We start from the raw sequence: 16917 nt of genomic DNA, 5'->3' as shown, positions 1-16917 counted from the left end.
GCTGTGCCTCTCTGCGTTCCACCAGACACTTGCTCAGCAGAAGAGTGTGGCCAGCAGGTTGGAGAAGGTTTTTCCTCTCTCTCTACTCTGCTCTAGTGAGGCCACAGCTGGAGGTACTACATCCACTCTGGGCTCCTCAGTTCAAGAGAGACTGGAGAGAGTCCAGCAGAGGCCTGGGGCATGTCTGTAAGGAGGAAAGGCTGAGAGCCCTGGGGCTGTTTAGCCTAGAGGAGCCTGAGGGGGGCATTTGATCAATGCTTAGCAAGACCTAAAAGGTGAGGGGCAAGAGGATGGCAACAGACTCCTTTCAGTGGTTCTCAGGAGCAGCACAAAAAGCAGTGGGCACAAACTGGAACCAAGGTGGTTCCATCTGGAGAGGAGAAACTTTGCTATGAGGGTGCTGGAGCTGTGGAGCAGGCTGCCCAGAGAGGTTGTGGAATCTCCTTCTCCAAACCAACCTGGACGTTATGATCCTGGGCAACCTGCTGTGGGTGACCTCCCTTTAGCAGTGGGGTTGGACTAAATGATCTGTGTATTCCCTTAGAAAACTGGAGCTGGAGGTCCACCAAGGACCAATCTGACTTTCATTCTGCCTGGGCTTGAGCTGGTGAGGAGGACCTGTATGGGCTATGGTTCTTACCATGCCGGGAGGTCTTGAAGTTGACAGGGTGGAAGCCTCCAGTCAGAGCAGCTGATGAGTCTGTGATGTCCGTGTCGAAATCCCGGCATCTCCGCCGGTAGACCACCACCCCCACAGCCATCAGGATCACGATGAAGACAAATATGGCCACCACCAGCCCAGCATACAGGGCCACATCACCTGTGGCCTCCAGCACTGGGAGGGATAAATGAAAAAGGAAATGAAAATGGAGCACCAGAAACACACCCAGTGGTGCTCCCCAAGCCTACCACTCGCTCAGGACCTAGGCATGAAGGGGAAGATGGGCAGTGGTCCTGCTGAAAAGGCTGTGACAGAAGGTGATCTCTGAGTGGTCCAGAAGTCAGAATGATGACAGAGATTGAGATGAGGGTGAATCCCTCAGACATTAAGAGGACAGCTCACCAAGGCTCATGCAAACTATACTTGAGCACCAAGAAACCCAGCTCAGGTTCATGAAGCTATCAACCCTCACATCCCAACAGAAACAACCCTGAGGAGAACCTAACACCTCTCCATGCATCCCATAAATATGACCCTCCAGAAATCCATGAAGGTCCAGTGTCACTGTCTCTACACAGACACCACTACTCAGCTCCCAGGTCTTCCCTTCCCCTGCCATGAGGCTCTCAATCTTTAAATGCCTGCTGTGTCTTGGATAGATCTGCCCAGGAAGGAGATGGATGAAGAGGGAAAGCAAAGCACACTCAAGCTCCCAGCTCAACCTTTCCTTCTTCCTCCCTCAGTGCTCAACCTCCATCTCTTGGTTTCATACTGAAGCTCTGACCATGCTAGGATTATACCACTTGTGGGAGGTGTCACCTTATTCCCAAGTTCCTCCTCTCTGAATGCCAGAAACAGGAACCCTGATGCCTCCAGCACCCCCAACTAAAAGAAGGGGGAGTCCTCCTGAAGAGATCTTGATACCTAGAGTAGTTTTGGTGATGAGACATCAGCTGCATCACAGCTGCTTCTCTGGAGATACTGAAAACCCTCCTGGATACAATCCTGGGCAAGCTGCTCTGGGTGACCCTGCTTTAGCAGAGAGTTTTGACTAGATGATCTCCAGAGGTCATAGCATCATAGAATCAACCAGGTTGGAAGAGACCTCCAAGATCATCCAGTCCAACCCAGCCCTATCCAGTCAACCAGACCATGGCACTAAGTGCCTCACCCACTCTTTCTTGAACACCTCCAGGGACGGTGACTCCACCACCTCCCTGGGCAGCCCATTCCAATGCCAATCACTCTCTCTGACAACAACTTCCTCCTAACATCCAGCCTATACTTCCCCCGGCACAACTTGAGACTGTGGTCCTTTCCAACCTCCACCATTCTTTGAGCCTGTGGTGCACTCAAGAACTTCAGGCAGCAAAAATAGGAGGATGGGAGCAGAGATGCAAAGCAGAGGACAAGGTTTTAATATGCACTGGAGCCTTGGGGTGACCTTTAACTGCACTCTTATCCTTCTGTGCCCCATGTCCTGCCCCAAGACCCCTAGCACGGATGTGACAGACCAAAATCAAAGCAATGCCTTGCAAAGAAACAAAATGGCCATGAAATGAACACTTACGGTGGCTTTTGGGTTCGCTTAAAACTCTTTTATCTGTTAGGGGGGAGAAAAAAAAATTAGAAAATAAAAGGTGAAGGTGACAATGAGGATGAGATAAAACAAAAGGCAGGTAGAGGGAAAGCCAGCCTGGGGGTCACAAGGAGCTGCAGCATGGTGGCAAGGGATGGGAAAGCAACATCCTTCCCCAGCACATGCGGAAAGCCAGCTAGAAGCTTGGTGCTGAGGGCGTCCCCATGCCCAGCCAGCCCTTGGGGTGCACGTTCCCAGCCAACAGGACTTATCTGGCTGTGGCAGTGTTGAAGGGGACAGTGGTGCCACACAGCAGCAGGTGGCAGCATTGGCTGCTCAGCCTTCTGTGTGCCCACTCACAGTGTAGCAGCACCATTTACTGTTGTAGCTGTCATTAATATTGCTGTTCTGCTGTGGTGTTAATGCTAGCTCCTGCTCTAGGGCTTCTACCAAGCAGTGACCCAGTCTGTCATCTGTGATTCTGTGACCCTGGTCAGATGTTTCCATGGTGGAGCTGAGACCTCTTCAGCGTGCCCCAGGGAACCCCAACCAGCCTTTATTTCAGCAGAGACTCCCAAACCCAGCACAGCTTCAGAAAGCTCAATAGGACACTGATATTTAAATGCCACCAAAAAAATCCCCAACCCTTCCTTTCCACCTGGTGACAACTACCTCTGGAAGGGTTGATTTTGGTTAAAACAACAACCAAATCCAACAACAACAACAAACTTCTTAAAGACAGAGCTTAAAGTCAGGAGCGAGCAGCACTGCTGCCTGCCCCATGGACTTGGGAGGCTTAGCCAACAACGGCGTGGGCAAGCAGTGAAGCAGCAGGGCCAGAAGTCCCCTGCTCAGCCCCCTTCTGGAATGCTTGTTGTGCATGCAGGCACAGCCCCCATCCCTGCTTTCTCACGGTGAGCATGCAAGCAGAGCCCCCATCCCCGCAGAGCCTCCATCCCTGCGCGCTCACTGTGTGCATGCAGGCACAGCCCCCATCCCTGCGCGCTCGCTGTGTGCATGCAGGCACAGCCCCCGTCCCTGCGCGCTCACTGTGCACAGGCACAGCCCCTGTCCCTGTGCGCTCACTGTGTGCATGCAGGCACAGCCCCCGTCCCTCTGCGCGCACTGTGTGCGTGCAGGCACAGCCCCCGTCCCTGCGCACTCACTGTGTGCATGCAGGCACAGCCCTCGTCCCTGCGCGCTCACTGTGCACAGGCACAGACCCCGTCCCTGCGCGCTCGCTGAGTGCATGCAGGCACAACCCTCGCCCCTACGTGATTGTTGTGTGCAGGCACAGCCCCCGTTCCTGCACGCTCACTGTGTGCATGCAGAGCCCCCGTCCTTGCAGAGCCCCCATCCCTGTGCGCTCGTTGTGTGCGTGCAGGCACAGCCCCCGTCCCTGGCGCTCACTGTGTGCATGCAGGCACAGCCCCCGTTCCTGCACGCTCACTGTGTGCATGCAGAGCCCCCGTCCTTGCAGAGCCCCCATCCCTGTGCGCTCGTTGTGTGCGTGCAGGCACAGCCCCCGTCCCTGGCGCTCACTGTGTGCATGCAGGCACAGCCCCCGTCCCTGCGCGCTCGCTGTGTGCGTGCAGGCACAGCCCCCGTCCCTGGCGCTCACTGTGTGCATGCAGGCACAGCCCCCATCCCTGCGTGCTCGTTGCATGCAGGCACAGCCCCCGTCCCTGCGTGCTCACTGTGTGCATGCAGGCACAGCCCCCGTCCCTGCGCGCTCGCTGTGTGCGTGCAGGCACAGCCCCCGTCCCTGGCGCTCACTGTGTGCATGCAGGCACAGCCCCCCTCCCTGCGTGCTCGTTGCATGCAGGCACAGCCCCCGTCCCTGCGTGCTCACTGTGTGCATGCAGGCACAGCCCCCGTCCCTGTGTGCTCACTGTGCACAGGCACAGCCCCCGTCCCTGTGTGCTCACTGTGCACAGGCACAGCCCCCGTCCCTGCGTGCTCACTGTGTGCGTGCAGGCACAGCCCCCGTCCCTGCGCGCTCACTGTGCACAGGCACAGCCCCCGTCCCTGCGTGCTCATTGCGTGCATGCAGGCACAGCCCCCGTCCCTGGCGCTCGCTGTGTGCATGCAGGCACAGTCCCCATCCCTGTGTGCTCACTGTGCACAGGCACAGCCCCCGTCCCTGCGCGCTCGCTGTGTGCAACCAGAGCCCCCATCCCTGCATACTCACTGTGCATGCAGAGGCCATCGGTGCAGTTTTTGGAGTCGAGCAGCAGGCCGCTGCAGTCCTTGCCGCCATTTCGGGGGGCCGGGGCGGTGCACTCGCGGCTGCGCCAGTGTGTGCACTCCGTGCTGCACGCTGACCACTTGCTCCACTCTGTCCATGCACCATCCACTGCAGATCAACCAAAACCAGGCACATCAGGACAACCTTGGGCATCCCCTGGGAGCTCGTTCCCCAGTGACAAAGCTTATCTTAGTGCTTCCAGAAGGCCTTTGGGAAGCATCATCCCAGCCACTCTGCAGATATCTCTACAAAGGTGCCCAGCACGTGGAGAGAGGTGATTCTGCCCCTGTGCTCTGCTCTGGTAAGACCTCATCTGGAGTACTGTATCCAGCTCTGGGGTCCCCAACACAAGAAAGACATGGACCTGCTGGAGCAGGTCCATAGGAGGGCCACGAAGATGATTAGTGGGCTGCAGCACCTCTCCTATGAAGACAGGCTGAAAGAATTGGTGTTGTTCAGTCTGGAAAAGAAAAAGCTGTAGAGAGACCTTAGAGCTACATTGCAATATCTGAAGTGGACCTGAGGCTGAGGAGGGACTGTTGAGAAGGGCTTGTAGTGTACAGGACAAGGGGCAATAGTTTGAAACTGGAGCAGGGGAGATTTAGGTTGGACATTAGGAGGAAGTTCTTCACAGTGAGAGTGGGTAAAATACTGGAACAGGTTGCCCAGGAATGTGGTTGAGGCCCTGTCCCTGGAGACATTTAAGGTCAGAATTAACATGGCCCTGAGGAGCCTGATCTAGTTGGAGGTGTCCCTGCAGACTGCAGGGGGATTGGACAAGACAACCTTTGAGGGTCTCTTCCAACCCAACACAATCTGTCAATCACCAGCTCTTTCAGGCCTTGGCAGATTGAAGGATACTTGCAACTGGTCTCCTGAGCCCCCATCTCTTTGGTGAGCTCCAAAAGCACAGTTGGACCATGCAACCCTGAGGATGGGCAGCATTGAATTGTTTTGGCTGGAAAAGACTTAAGATCATAGAATCCAGCCAAGTCCACCACTAAACCATGTCCCTCAGCACCACATCCACAGGGCTTTCATATCCCTCCAGGGAGAAGAGAACAGCTCCCACCTGGCTTCAACCTCCTTTCACGGAGTTGTAGAGAGCAATGAGGTCTCTCCTCAGCCTCCTATTTTCCAGGCGAAACAACCCCTGCTCCTCACCAGACCTGTTCTCCAGACCCTTCACCAGCTTTGTCACCCCTCTCTGGACATGCTCCAGTGTGGGGAAGGTTTCTGACTTGGTCTTACCTGGGCAGAGGGTGGTGCAGGGGATTTTCTGGAATGGTTGCCCATCACAGAAGGAGCCACCGTTCAGAGGTGCGGGGTTGGTGCACGTCCGCGTGCGCTTCTGCCAGCCCCGGCCACAGCGGTTGTTGCAAGGAGACCACTCCGACCAGGTGGACCAGCCACCGTTCACTGCAAGAGAAGATGGACAGTGTTAATGACTTCAGTGGAGCCCATTTCTGCAGGCACTGGAGCTAAGCTTGGGCTTCACCAGGTCCTCACATCTCCTGTGACAGCCTGGAACAGCTCATCCTCGCAAAAGCCAATCGTGAGGCTCTTACTTGTGTCACATGCCCCATACAGAAGATGCTCAAGACTGATTTGGTCCTTTTTCCACTTGGCAAATATTTTTGCATCTGGACACAGAAGAAATCTTTGGTTTCACAGCAAAGTTCAGCCAAATGCAGCTTTTCAGCTGCTTTGAGAGTCAATCAGGCTGGGTCCAACCTCCACCCATCTTCACAGCCAACAGAGAAGGCTTGGAGAACCTCCACCTAACAGTCCCTCCTAATAGCCTGTGCAAGCTAAGCTAGTAGAGGTTCCTCTTTTGTAGGCATTGCCTATGACCCATTTTAATGCAATGCTCTGGGGGAACTCACTCCTACCACTCCCAGAAAGTGCCCGTATGCCCACTTGGCTTGGAGACAAGGCCAGCAGCAAAGGTCCCCTCCCCAAGAGCGTGGGCCAGTACCGTAGACAATGACAGCAGCTGTGGTGCTCCGTCGCTTGGCCACGATGTTCTTGGCCATGCAGGTGTAATTAGCAGTGTCCAGGAGGCGAGCCTGCTTGATAATGAGGTTGTGATCGATGGTGATCAGGAAGTTGGTGTCCTGGCTGGGATCGATGACATCCTCATTCCTCAGCCACTCCACCTGGCAATGCAAAGAAAGGGATGGGTAAGGACAGGGATGAAGCTGAATCGGAACTGAACACTCAGCCAGGAAAAGCTCGTCACAGGTTTTAGTGGAAATGCCTGTGAGGGTCTCCACTGGCCACAAAGCTGACCTGGGATTCAGCTGCTTCACTAGGCTGCTTGGGAAGGGTGTGAGTAGATATTGTCATTGACCAGGGGTGCAGGCACGAGCAAGGCAAAACATCAGTTTAGAGGGGCTGAATTCACCACCCTTCAGACCAGCCTATGATGCGGCCCAAAGCCCTCCCCATCTTCATCACCAAGCCCACTGACATCCTCAGCACCACAATCACTGACTGGCCAGTGCAGTCTCTGACTGTATTTATTCCTCCTCAAAAGCTGAGCCAAAGCAGGCCTGGCCAGAGTGCATCACCGCTGTTTGGCCATGGATGGGACATCGTGGTTACCAGGAACACCCAGCTCCTGGGGGCTGACAGCTGTGTGACCACTGCCTTGCTAGGACAAGCCATCAGTGTTGACTTGCCCACCCTTGGATCTCACTTCTGACTGCTCCCCTTCAGATAAGTTATTGGGTGGCTCTTTGTTAGATCTCTCCTCTCATGGGTTAAAGGCACACCAGAAGGCAGGGGAGAGGTGGGTGGAGCAGGTGCTGAGGTTATACCTGTCCTTAGGTGTCAGAATAGCAGATCCACTGCCTCAAATAAACACTTCTGCTAAGCAATGAAAAATGATTCCACCAGCCCATCCCTTGTGGCCACAAGCCATCGGCAAGAGTGTGCCCCACCTCTCCCTAGGACAGGAGGTGACAATCTATCAGGCACTTCGAGCTGCTCACCTCAGCTTGTGGTACCCCCTCGGGTGGGCGGCACTGCAGCAGGACCTCGTGCTCCAGTGGCACCTCTTTGCCCAGTGGCTCCTGGTCAAAGTTCTTGCGTAGGTCTGGGAGGGAAAGGAAAACCTCAGGGGTTAGCAGCCCACTGCAGGAACGAGACAACCTGTAGAAGTTTGGTGGGCACACGGCATCACCTTGGCACCAGGATCCCACAAACAGAGAAATCCCTCAGGGCTGGGGACAGAGTGGCTGAGAGCAGCCAGGCAGAAAGGGAGCTGGGGGTACTGGTAGAGAGTAGCTGAAGATGAGGCAGCAGTGTGCCCAGGTGGGCAGGAGAGCCAATGGCATCCTGGGCTGGCTCAGGAAGAGTGTGGCCAGCAGGACAAAGGAGGTTCTTCTACCCCTGGACTCAGCGCTGCTCAGGCCACACCTTGAGTGCTGTGTCCAGTTCTGGGCTCCTCAATTCAAGAGATGTTGAGGTGCTGGAAGGTGTCTAGAGAAGGGCAATGAAGGTGCTGAGGGGCCTGGAGCACAGCCCTGTGAGGAGAGGCTGAGGGAGCTGGGGGTGTGCAGCCTGCAGAAGAGGAGCCTCAGGGGTGACCTCATTGCTGTCTACAACTCCCTGAAGGGAGGCTGTAGCCAGGTGGGGTTGGTCTCTTCTGCCAGGCAAGCAGCAAGAGAAGAAGGGGACAGAGTCTGAAGTTGTGCTAGGGGAGGTCTAGGCTGGATGTTAGGAGGAAGTTGTTGGCAGAGAGTGATTGGCATTGGAATGGGCTGCCCAGGGAGGTGGTGGAGTCTCTGTGCCTGGAGGTGTTGAAGCAAACCCTGGCTGAGGCACTTAGTGCCATGGTCTAGGTGACCGGACAGGGCTGGGTGCTAGGTTGGAGTGGCTGAGCTTGGAGGTCTCTTCCAACCTGGTTGATTCTATTATCCCTCTGACACAGCACTGCTGAAGCAAAACATGGAGAAGGACTTGTGAGGGGGCCCAAGGACATGTAGGGGGACACAGAAGGACATGTAGGGGGCCACGGCAATGATGTGAGGGCTGAAAGCCCTCTGCTGTGAGGTCAGGCTGAGAGAGTTGGGGTTATTCAGTCTGAAGAAGAGAAGGCTCCAGGGAGACCTTCTGGTGGCCTTTCAGTACTTAAAGGAGCTGATCAGAAAGCTGGGGAGAGACTTTTATCAAGGCCTGTTGTGACAGGAAAAGAGGAGATGGTTTAAACTAAAAGAAGAATAAGACTGGAGAAAAGGATGGAATGTTCGACACTGAGGTTGATGAGACCTTGGCCCACATTGCCCAGAGAGGTGGTAGAAGCCCCATCCCTGGAACCATTCCAGGTCAGGCTGCTTGGAGCTGTGAGCAACCTGCTCTAGTTGCAGAAGTCCCTGCTGACTGCAGTGAGGGTTGGACTAGATGACCTTCAATGTTCCTTACAACACAAACCAGTCAATGATTCTATGCCCTGGGAGGAAGGAGCTGAGGAAGCATCTTTCCCAGGATGGATCTGGGACAGCACGTGGTGGTGCTCAAAAGATGTCTCCTTTCCTCTTCCATGTGCTTGCAAGCTTATACTCCCTCCTGTCTTCTACTTTTGAGACTAAAGCTCAGCTTAACTGCTGCTTCTTCAACCTTGCTGTTTCTTTCCCTTTCTGGACTCTGCACCAGGACATTTCTTTGTTGCAGGGGTGTGGGGGAAATGAGAGCCCTCATGTTGAGGCCAAAGCAAATCCTCGCATTTCAGGGCTACAGAGGCTTGTTGCTGGGCTCTGCCCCAGTTGGCTCTTGGTGAACCATGTCTCCAGGCAGGCTGGGAACCCAACCATCACATTCCAGTGCTGAAATGGGGAACGGTCGCTGCTGAAAAGCCAGGATTATTCAGCACGGGGCTGGCCAGTGCTTTAGAGAAGGAGGAGGAGCCCAACAGATCCTAGAGAGACGTGGGAAACACAGCAGAATCCCACACCAAAGCCTGGAAAGGAACAAGAGCATCACTAGATGGTGCTGCAGCCCTCTGCTACAGCTCCTAGCCCTCCAGAGCTGTGATGCCGCTTGTGTAGGGCAGCCGATCCTTGTTCATCTCATCTGCTCACCACCTAGAAACACCACATCCTTAGCTGGGGCCAAACAGGCTCCCTCAGTAGTCATCCCTGTGCCTCAGAAGTCCTTTGGCAGCCACCTCCCCTCTGGAGAAGGTGCTGGGTTATGGAGCCCTCTAATAGCCAAAGCTATTTACGCCTGGGGAAGCCAGGCAGTTCTCCTTCAACTTTGCCATCTCATTTGCTAAGAGAGCAAGTTCAGCTGGGTAACAGCCTGATTAACTCGTCCTTAATGAGGCTGACACCCACAAACAGCAGCTTGGCAAAGTGACATACGACAGCAGGAGCTCTAGGGAGGAGGAGTGAGTCGCTGCTGATTCAGGTGAGGCGTGCAAGGTGCTCACCCTTGGGCTATTAACAACAATAAAGAACCAGAAAGAGCTGAGCAGGCTGCTGGGCAATGCAGGATTAACCCAGGTAGTGCCACAGCATCTCATACAGGGAGGCTGGGGTGCTGGGATGGGGCTCAGAGAAACCTGGTCAGGCAGAAGGTGGCCCTGTGCACAGCATGGGCGTTGCAACTAGATGATCTTTAAGGTCACTTCCAACCCAAGGCATTCTATGTATTGGGTCATGCATTTGGGTCACAACAACCCCATCCAATGCTCTAGGCATAGGGCAGAGTGGCTGGAAGGTGCCCAGCAGAAAAGTACCTGGGGGTGCTGGTCAACAGCAGGCTGAAGATGAGCCAGCAGTGTGCCCAGGTGGCCAAGAAGGCCAACAACATCCTGGCCTGGATAAACCACAGTGTGGCCAGCAGCAGTAGGGAAGTGATCATGCCCCTGTACTTGGCATTGGTGAGGCTGCACCTCAAATACTGGGTTCAGTTTTGGGCTCCTCACTACAGGAAGGATATTGAGGGGCTGTAGTGGGTCCAGAGAAGAGCAAAGAAAGTGATGAAGGAGAACAGGTCTGATGATGAGTGGCTGAAGGAATTGGGGTCGTTTAGTCTGGAGAAGAGGAGGCTGAGGGGAGACCTCATTGCTCTCTACAACTCCCTGAAAGGAGGTTGGACTGAGGTGGGGATTGGTCTCTTCTTCTTAGTATCAGGTGATAGAAGGAGACCAAATGGCCTCGTGTTGTGCCAAGGGAGGTTTAGGCTGGATATTAGGAAAGATTTCTTCACTTCAAGAGTGGTCAAGCGTTGGAACAGGCTGCCCAGGGAGGTAGTGAAGTCACTGTCCTTGAAGGTGTTCAAGAAACGTGTGGACATGGCAGTTGGGGACATGGCTTAATGGCCACAGTGGTGTTAGATGAAGAATTGGACTCTGATTTTAGAGGTCTTTTCCAAGCAAAACGATTCTACAACCCTGTACAGGCCTGTCCAGATGCAGGTAGGGATGGGGAGCTAAGACCAGGGTCATCCAGCAAGGATGAGTCCTATCCAACTGATCTCAAAGCACCATCTTCAACATGGAGCCAGCTTTTGCAGATGAACAAGCCCACGTTGAAGCCTTGGGGTAGGGGGGGGTCCCAGGAAGCTGGGAATGAAGAGCTTCAGCTGCTGTTTCACCTAGTGTGGCTGCCACAAGCAGCACTCATCTGCTGTGACACCACAGGTTTTCTACCCTGGGATCCAAGACCACACCTCAGGCTCTGCAACTGATTTCTAAATGAATGGGTGATCCCCTCTGAGATCCTCTGGAGCCTGCAATGTGGAGAATAAGGTAGGAGGAGGATTACACATCACAGGATGTCAGGGTTGGGAGGGACCCAAAGACATCATCAATTCCAAACCTCCCTGCCAGAGCTGGACCATACAATCTAGCTTAGGTCACACAGGAACACATGCAGACAGGTGTTGAAAGTCTTCAGGGAAGGAGACTCCACAACCTCTCTGGCGAGCCTGTTCCAGTGCTCTGTGACCCTTACAGTCAAGACGTCCCCCCTTGTGTTGAGGTGGAACCTCTTTTGCTGTAACTTACACCCACTGCTCCTTATCCTACCCCAGGGAGCAAGTGAACAGCCCTTAGGTGTTTATAAACATTTATTAAAACCCCTCTCAGTCTTCTCTTGTTCTCTTGCTGCTTGCCTGGCAGAAGAGACCAACCCCACCTGGCTACAGCCTCCCTTCAGGGAGTTGTAGAGGGCAACAAGGTCAGCCCTGAGCCTCCTCTGCTGCAAGCTGCACACCCCCCCCAGCTCCCTCAGCCTCTCCTCACAGGGCTGTGCTCCAGGCCCCTCACCAGCTTCGCTGCCCTTCTCTGGACACCTTTCACTACCTCAACATCTCTCTTGAATTGAGGAGCCCAGAACTGCACACAGCACTCAAGATGTGGCCTGAGCAGTGCTGAGTATAGGGGCAGAAGAATCATGTCCATTGCTCGTTGTCCTATCCCAGGGCACAAGTGAGCAGAGCCTGTCCCCATCTTCCTGACCCTCAGCCCTCAGGTATTTGAAACCATTGATTAAATCCCCTTTCTGGGCTGCAGCAGCAGAAGTGTGGCCAGCAGGGCCAGGGAGGTGATTCTCCCCCTCTACTGCGCTCTGCTGAGACCCCACCTGGAGTCCTGCATCCAGTTCTGGAACCTCCATTACAAGAGGGATGTGGAGATGCTGGAGTGTGTCCAGAAAAGGGCCAGGAGGATGCTGAGAGGGATGGAGCAGCTCTGCTGTGAGGGCAGACTGAAAGAGTTGGGGCTGTGCAGTCTGCAGAAGAGGAGGCTCCCAGGTGACCTTCTTGAATCCTTTAAGTATGTGAAGGGGGCCTCCAAAAAAGCTGGGCAGGGACATTTTAGGCTGTGAGGTAGTGCCAGGACTAGGGAGAATGGAGCAAAGCTGGAGGTGGGGAGATTCAGCCTGGAAGTGAGGAGGAAGTTGTTGAGCATGAGCGTGGTGAGAGGCTGGAATGGGTTTCCCAGGGAGGTGGTTGAGGCCCCATGGCTGGAGGTGTTTAAGGCCAGGCTGGCTGAGGCTGTGTGCAGCCTGCTCTAGGGAAGGGTGTCCCTGGGCATGGCAGGGGAGTTTGGAACTGGCTGATCCTTGTGGTCCCTTCCAACCCTGATTGATTCTGTGATTCTGTGACTCTCAGCATTCCTTCCACCCATTGAATGCCCTCTGAGGATCCCTGTGCCGGCAGTGAGCAGGCTGTGAGCCAGGGGCACAGGTGGTGCAGGCAGCGCTGGGTACTTACAGGCTATCCGGACGTATGCCCGGCGGCTCTTGGTGGTGCCCGCGGAGCTCCAGGCCACACACTGGCACCAGTAATCTTCCAAGCCAAAGAGCTCCTCCACCTGCTGTCTGGACACCTCGATCTGCACCTCCCGCACCAGCATCCCTGCAAGAGGACAGAGGGGTGGCGTCGGCTTGGCAGGAAAGAAGGGAGGAAGGAAACTGAGGCAGCACCTGAGGGCTGGTGGATGCACACAGCTTGAGAGTTGGAGGCAGTAGGCTGGAAGCATCTCAGAGGCATCTGAGTTTGGTACCTCTGGAAACCACAGAGTTTCCTCTAGAGGGTGACCTGGAGCTGAAACCAGAACAATGACTCACAGGGAAGATTTCTTCTCTTTCCTCCGGCCCTGGCCTAGCTAGGCAGGACCAGGATCTCTTGACTGTTTCAGGAGATACCACCCTCCTCCACCAGTTCTCTGCCCTGGCACCAACATCACCCTCTCTGCCATAGACTCCTTTCCTACCCAACAAGTCTGAAGGATACTTCCAAGGCTTTCCCGCAGGGAGAAATCATCTCTGCCAGCTGCCATTTAAATATGAACACAACAAAGAAATGATCTTAAAGAAATCATCCAAGGATGAGGGTGCTCCATGTCCACGACCACAGAGAGTGTGACACACCTCCATCCATCAACCCCTCAACACCTCCATGAAGTCTGCAGGACACCATGGCCATGGCAGAGGTCCCACGACTGAGGGGCACAGCCGTATCCAGGATGCAGCCCCTGGATCATAAGGATGCTGAGGCTCACCTGAAGCATCAACCCTTCATGACACAGCTATGGCAGAGGGCAGGAGGAACTTGGGGCTTGTTTTTCCTGCTTCTCAGCAATCTTTGCCCTTTTATTTTTGCAGCTTCTATTTATGACAAGGCCTCAAGTTCCTGGCAGCAGCGAGCCGCATGCTCCACAGCTGTAATTCTGTTAGCTGGCCCCCGGTGCAGCGAGGAGCAAATCACCAGCCCCAGGCCAGCTTCCCGGGAGGAGCTGACAAACATGCACCCAGGAAACAATTTATTTTGCCACTCTTAAAAGCAGAGAAGAAATAACTCAACAGAGAAGGCATTTGGGTCAAGCACTTCTGGAAAACAGTCGGGTCTGTAGAAGGTGGGGGACGAGAAGCTCAACAACAGGAGCCAGCAGTGTGCACTTGCAGCCCAGAAAGCCAAGCAGAGCCTGGGCTGCAGCAGCAGAAGTGTGGCCAGCAGGGCCAGGGAGGTGATTCTCCCCCTCTGCTCTGCTCAGACCCCACCTGGAGTCCTGCATCCAGTTCTGGAGCCCCCAGTGCAAGAGGGATGTGGAGATGCTGGAGTGTGTCCAGAGGAGGACCAGGAGGATGCTCAGAGGGCTGGAGCAGCTCTGCTGTGAGGACAGACTGAAAGAGTTGGGGCTGTTGAGTCTGCAGAAGAGGAGGCTCCCAGGTGACCTTGCGGCCTTCCAGGATCTGAAAGGAGCCTCCAAAAAAGCTGGGGAGGGACTTTTTAGGGTGTCAGGGAGTGGGAGGACTAGGGGGAATGGAGCAAAGCTGGAAGTGAGGAGATTCAGACTGGACATGAGGAAGAAGTTGTTGAGCATGAGAGTGGTGAGAGGCTGAAATGGGTTGCCCAGGGAGGTGGTTGAGGCCCCATGGCTGGAGGTGTTTGAGGCCAGGCTGGCTGAGGCTGTGTGCAAGCTGCTCTAGGGTAGGGTGTCCCTGCCCATAGCAGGGGGGTTTGGAACTGGATGATCCTTGTGGTCCCTTCCAAGCCTGACTGATTTTATGGAAGTCCCAGGATGGAGAGAGTTCAATTCATGGAACACACAGGGCTGGAAGGGACCCTCAAAGGTCATTTTGTCCAGCACCTCTGCAGTCAGCAGGGACATCTCCAAGTAGATCAAGTTGCTTAGGGCTTCATCAAGCTTGACCTTGAATGGCTGTAGGGATGGAGCCTCCACTACCTCCCTGGGCAACCTTTTCCAGTATCTCTCTGCCCTCACTGTGAAGAGTTTCCCCCTAATGTCCAACCTAAATCTACCCTGCTCCAGTTTCAAACCCTTGCCCCTTGGCCCATCACAACATGCTCTTGGGAGCAGTCCCTCTCCTGCTTTCTTGTAGGTCCCCTTGGGATACTGAAATGCTGCTACCAGGTCTCCTCTCCAGGCTGTACAATCCCAGCAATCCCAACCTGTCTTCACAGAAGGGGTTGGAAGGCATCTAAGGAGAATATCGAGTCCAACCCCTCTGCCAGAGCAGGACCACACAATCTAGCACAGATCACACAGGAACACATCCAGACAGGCCTGGAAAGTCTGCAGAGAAGGAGACTCCACAACCTCTCTGGGCAGCCTGTGCCAGTGCTCTGGCAGTCAAGAAGTCCCCCCTTGTGTTGAGGTGGAACCTCTTTTGCTTCAACTTACACCCACTGCTCCTTATCCTATCCCAGGGAGCAGTGAGCAGAGCCTGTTCCCCACTCCTGGCCAGCCCTCAGGTGTTTATAAACAGTTATTAAATCTCCTCTCAGTCTTCTCTTCTCCAGACTAAACAGCCCCAAGTCTCTCAGCCTCTCCTCCTCAGGCAGTGCCCTCCACTCCCTCATCATCCTCCTAGTCTTCCACTGGACACTCTCCAGCAGATCCCTGTCCCACTTAATCTGGGGAGCCCAAAACTTAACACAGTATTCAAGATGAGGTCTCAGCAGGGCAGAGTAGAGGGGGAGGAGAACCTCCCTTGCTCTGCTGGACACACTCTTCCTAATACACCCCAGCATCCCATTGGCCTTCTTGGTCCTCCAATCTTCTGATGACCTTTGTGGCCTCCTGGACCTGCTCCATCAGCTCCATGTCCTTCCCGTGTTGAGGACCCCGGTGCTAGACACCAGAGTCCCGATGGGGTCAGATCAGAGCAGAGTGGCAGTCACCTCTCCCCCACCTGCTGGCCACACTGACCAGGGCACGACGAGCAAATGCACTCCGCTGGCTTCATCACCTCATCTCTCTGAGCAGCCTTGCTGGGCTGGGTTGAGCAGACCTTTGAAGGTGAGCAGCATCCTGCTACTGCCTTATCTCTCTAATTCTTGACAGCAAAGGCTATCTAAAACTGCAGCCTGAGCTGCTGACTCACAGGAGTGACAACTGCAGGGGCTTGCAGGCACCCAAACACAGCCAGCTCCAACAGACAGCCCCTCCTCAGCCAGATGAATTCTCCTCTCCGACTTGGCCTATTTTTGCTTTCTTCCCCATGAAATGTTTTGGATCAGAGGCAGGCAGAGCATTTCCAAGCCCAGCTCATTCAAGGCACATCATCTTTTTTTTTTTTAAGGTCCCTTTTTCCATGCTTTTCAACCCAGGACACTTCAAAAGCCACCAACACCTAACAAGTGTTCACCCATGACTCTGTGGCCAGCTCTTCCCTCATGCCCACCTTCCTTTAGCCATGCAGATTTTTTAGCACAGGAAACCATTCTGGTTCCAGCTCTTTCTTTTGGCTGTTGTATTCCTTCCTAGGGTAGCTATGCCCACGCTGGTGGAGTTTTACATGCACAGCATCACCTCCACACCGAAGGTACTGTTGTCTGTTCACTGATAGCAGCCACACCATCTTTTGGAGGCCTGGGTGAAGGAGGTGCTCGTTGTTTCCTCACTCAAATTGCTGGCACACGTTCTGCAGGCTGGGATCTGGGGAGGAAAGTGCTGGCCCAAAGCCAATGAGTTCCCCCCTAAAAGGGGGGGGGGGGAAGGACAGACTTTCTACTCTCTTTCCACTAGTTTTTCTCCAGCCTGTTTTGCTCGAGAGCTGTGTGAGGCAGGAGAAGTAATCAACCAAGAGCTGGAGTGAGTGGTGGGGCCAGAAATCTAGAGCTGTTCATAGCATCATAGAGTCAGTCAGGGTTGGAAGGGACCACAAGGATCAGCCAGTTCCAAACCCCCTGCCATGCCCAGGGACACCCTACCCTAGAGCAGCCTGGCCACAGCCTCAGCCAGCCTGGCCTTAAACACCTCCAGCCATGGGGCCTCAACCACCTCCCTGGGCAACCCATTCCAGCCTCTCACCACTGTCAGGATCAACAACTTCCTCCTCACAGCCAGCCTCAATCTCCCCACCTCCAGCTTTGCTCCATTCCCCCTAGACCTGGAACTCCCTCACAGCCTAAAAAGTCCCTCCCCAGCTTTTTTGGAGGCCCCCTTCAGAT

General features: G+C 54.5%; 1 protein-coding gene across 2 annotated transcripts in view; it reads right to left on the bottom strand.

Moving 5' to 3' along the window:
- The window catches only part of UNC5B (unc-5 netrin receptor B), a 100658-nt gene that overhangs the window by 8732 nt on the left and 75009 nt on the right, over positions 1-16917 (bottom strand). Inside the window, exons 3-9 of one of the 2 annotated variants that reach the window (XM_064145059.1) lie at positions 12712-12855; positions 7485-7588; positions 6467-6647; positions 5740-5907; positions 4432-4596; positions 2232-2264; positions 641-835 (exon numbers count right to left, since the gene is read on the bottom strand). In XM_064145059.1, coding sequence (XP_064001129.1) covers positions 641-835; positions 2232-2264; positions 4432-4596; positions 5740-5907; positions 6467-6647; positions 7485-7588; positions 12712-12855 — 990 coding nt within the window. The remainder of the gene's footprint in view (positions 1-640; positions 836-2231; positions 2265-4431; positions 4597-5739; positions 5908-6466; positions 6648-7484; positions 7589-12711; positions 12856-16917) is intronic. The other variant, XM_064145060.1, reaches the window with a different exon arrangement.

The sequence above is a fragment of the Pogoniulus pusillus genome, chromosome 6, assembly GCF_015220805.1.
Source record: "Pogoniulus pusillus isolate bPogPus1 chromosome 6, bPogPus1.pri, whole genome shotgun sequence".
Lineage (NCBI taxonomy): Eukaryota > Metazoa > Chordata > Aves > Piciformes > Lybiidae > Pogoniulus > Pogoniulus pusillus.
Note: the sequence above shows the minus strand (reverse complement) of the source record. Positions and strands in the feature narration are given on the sequence as shown.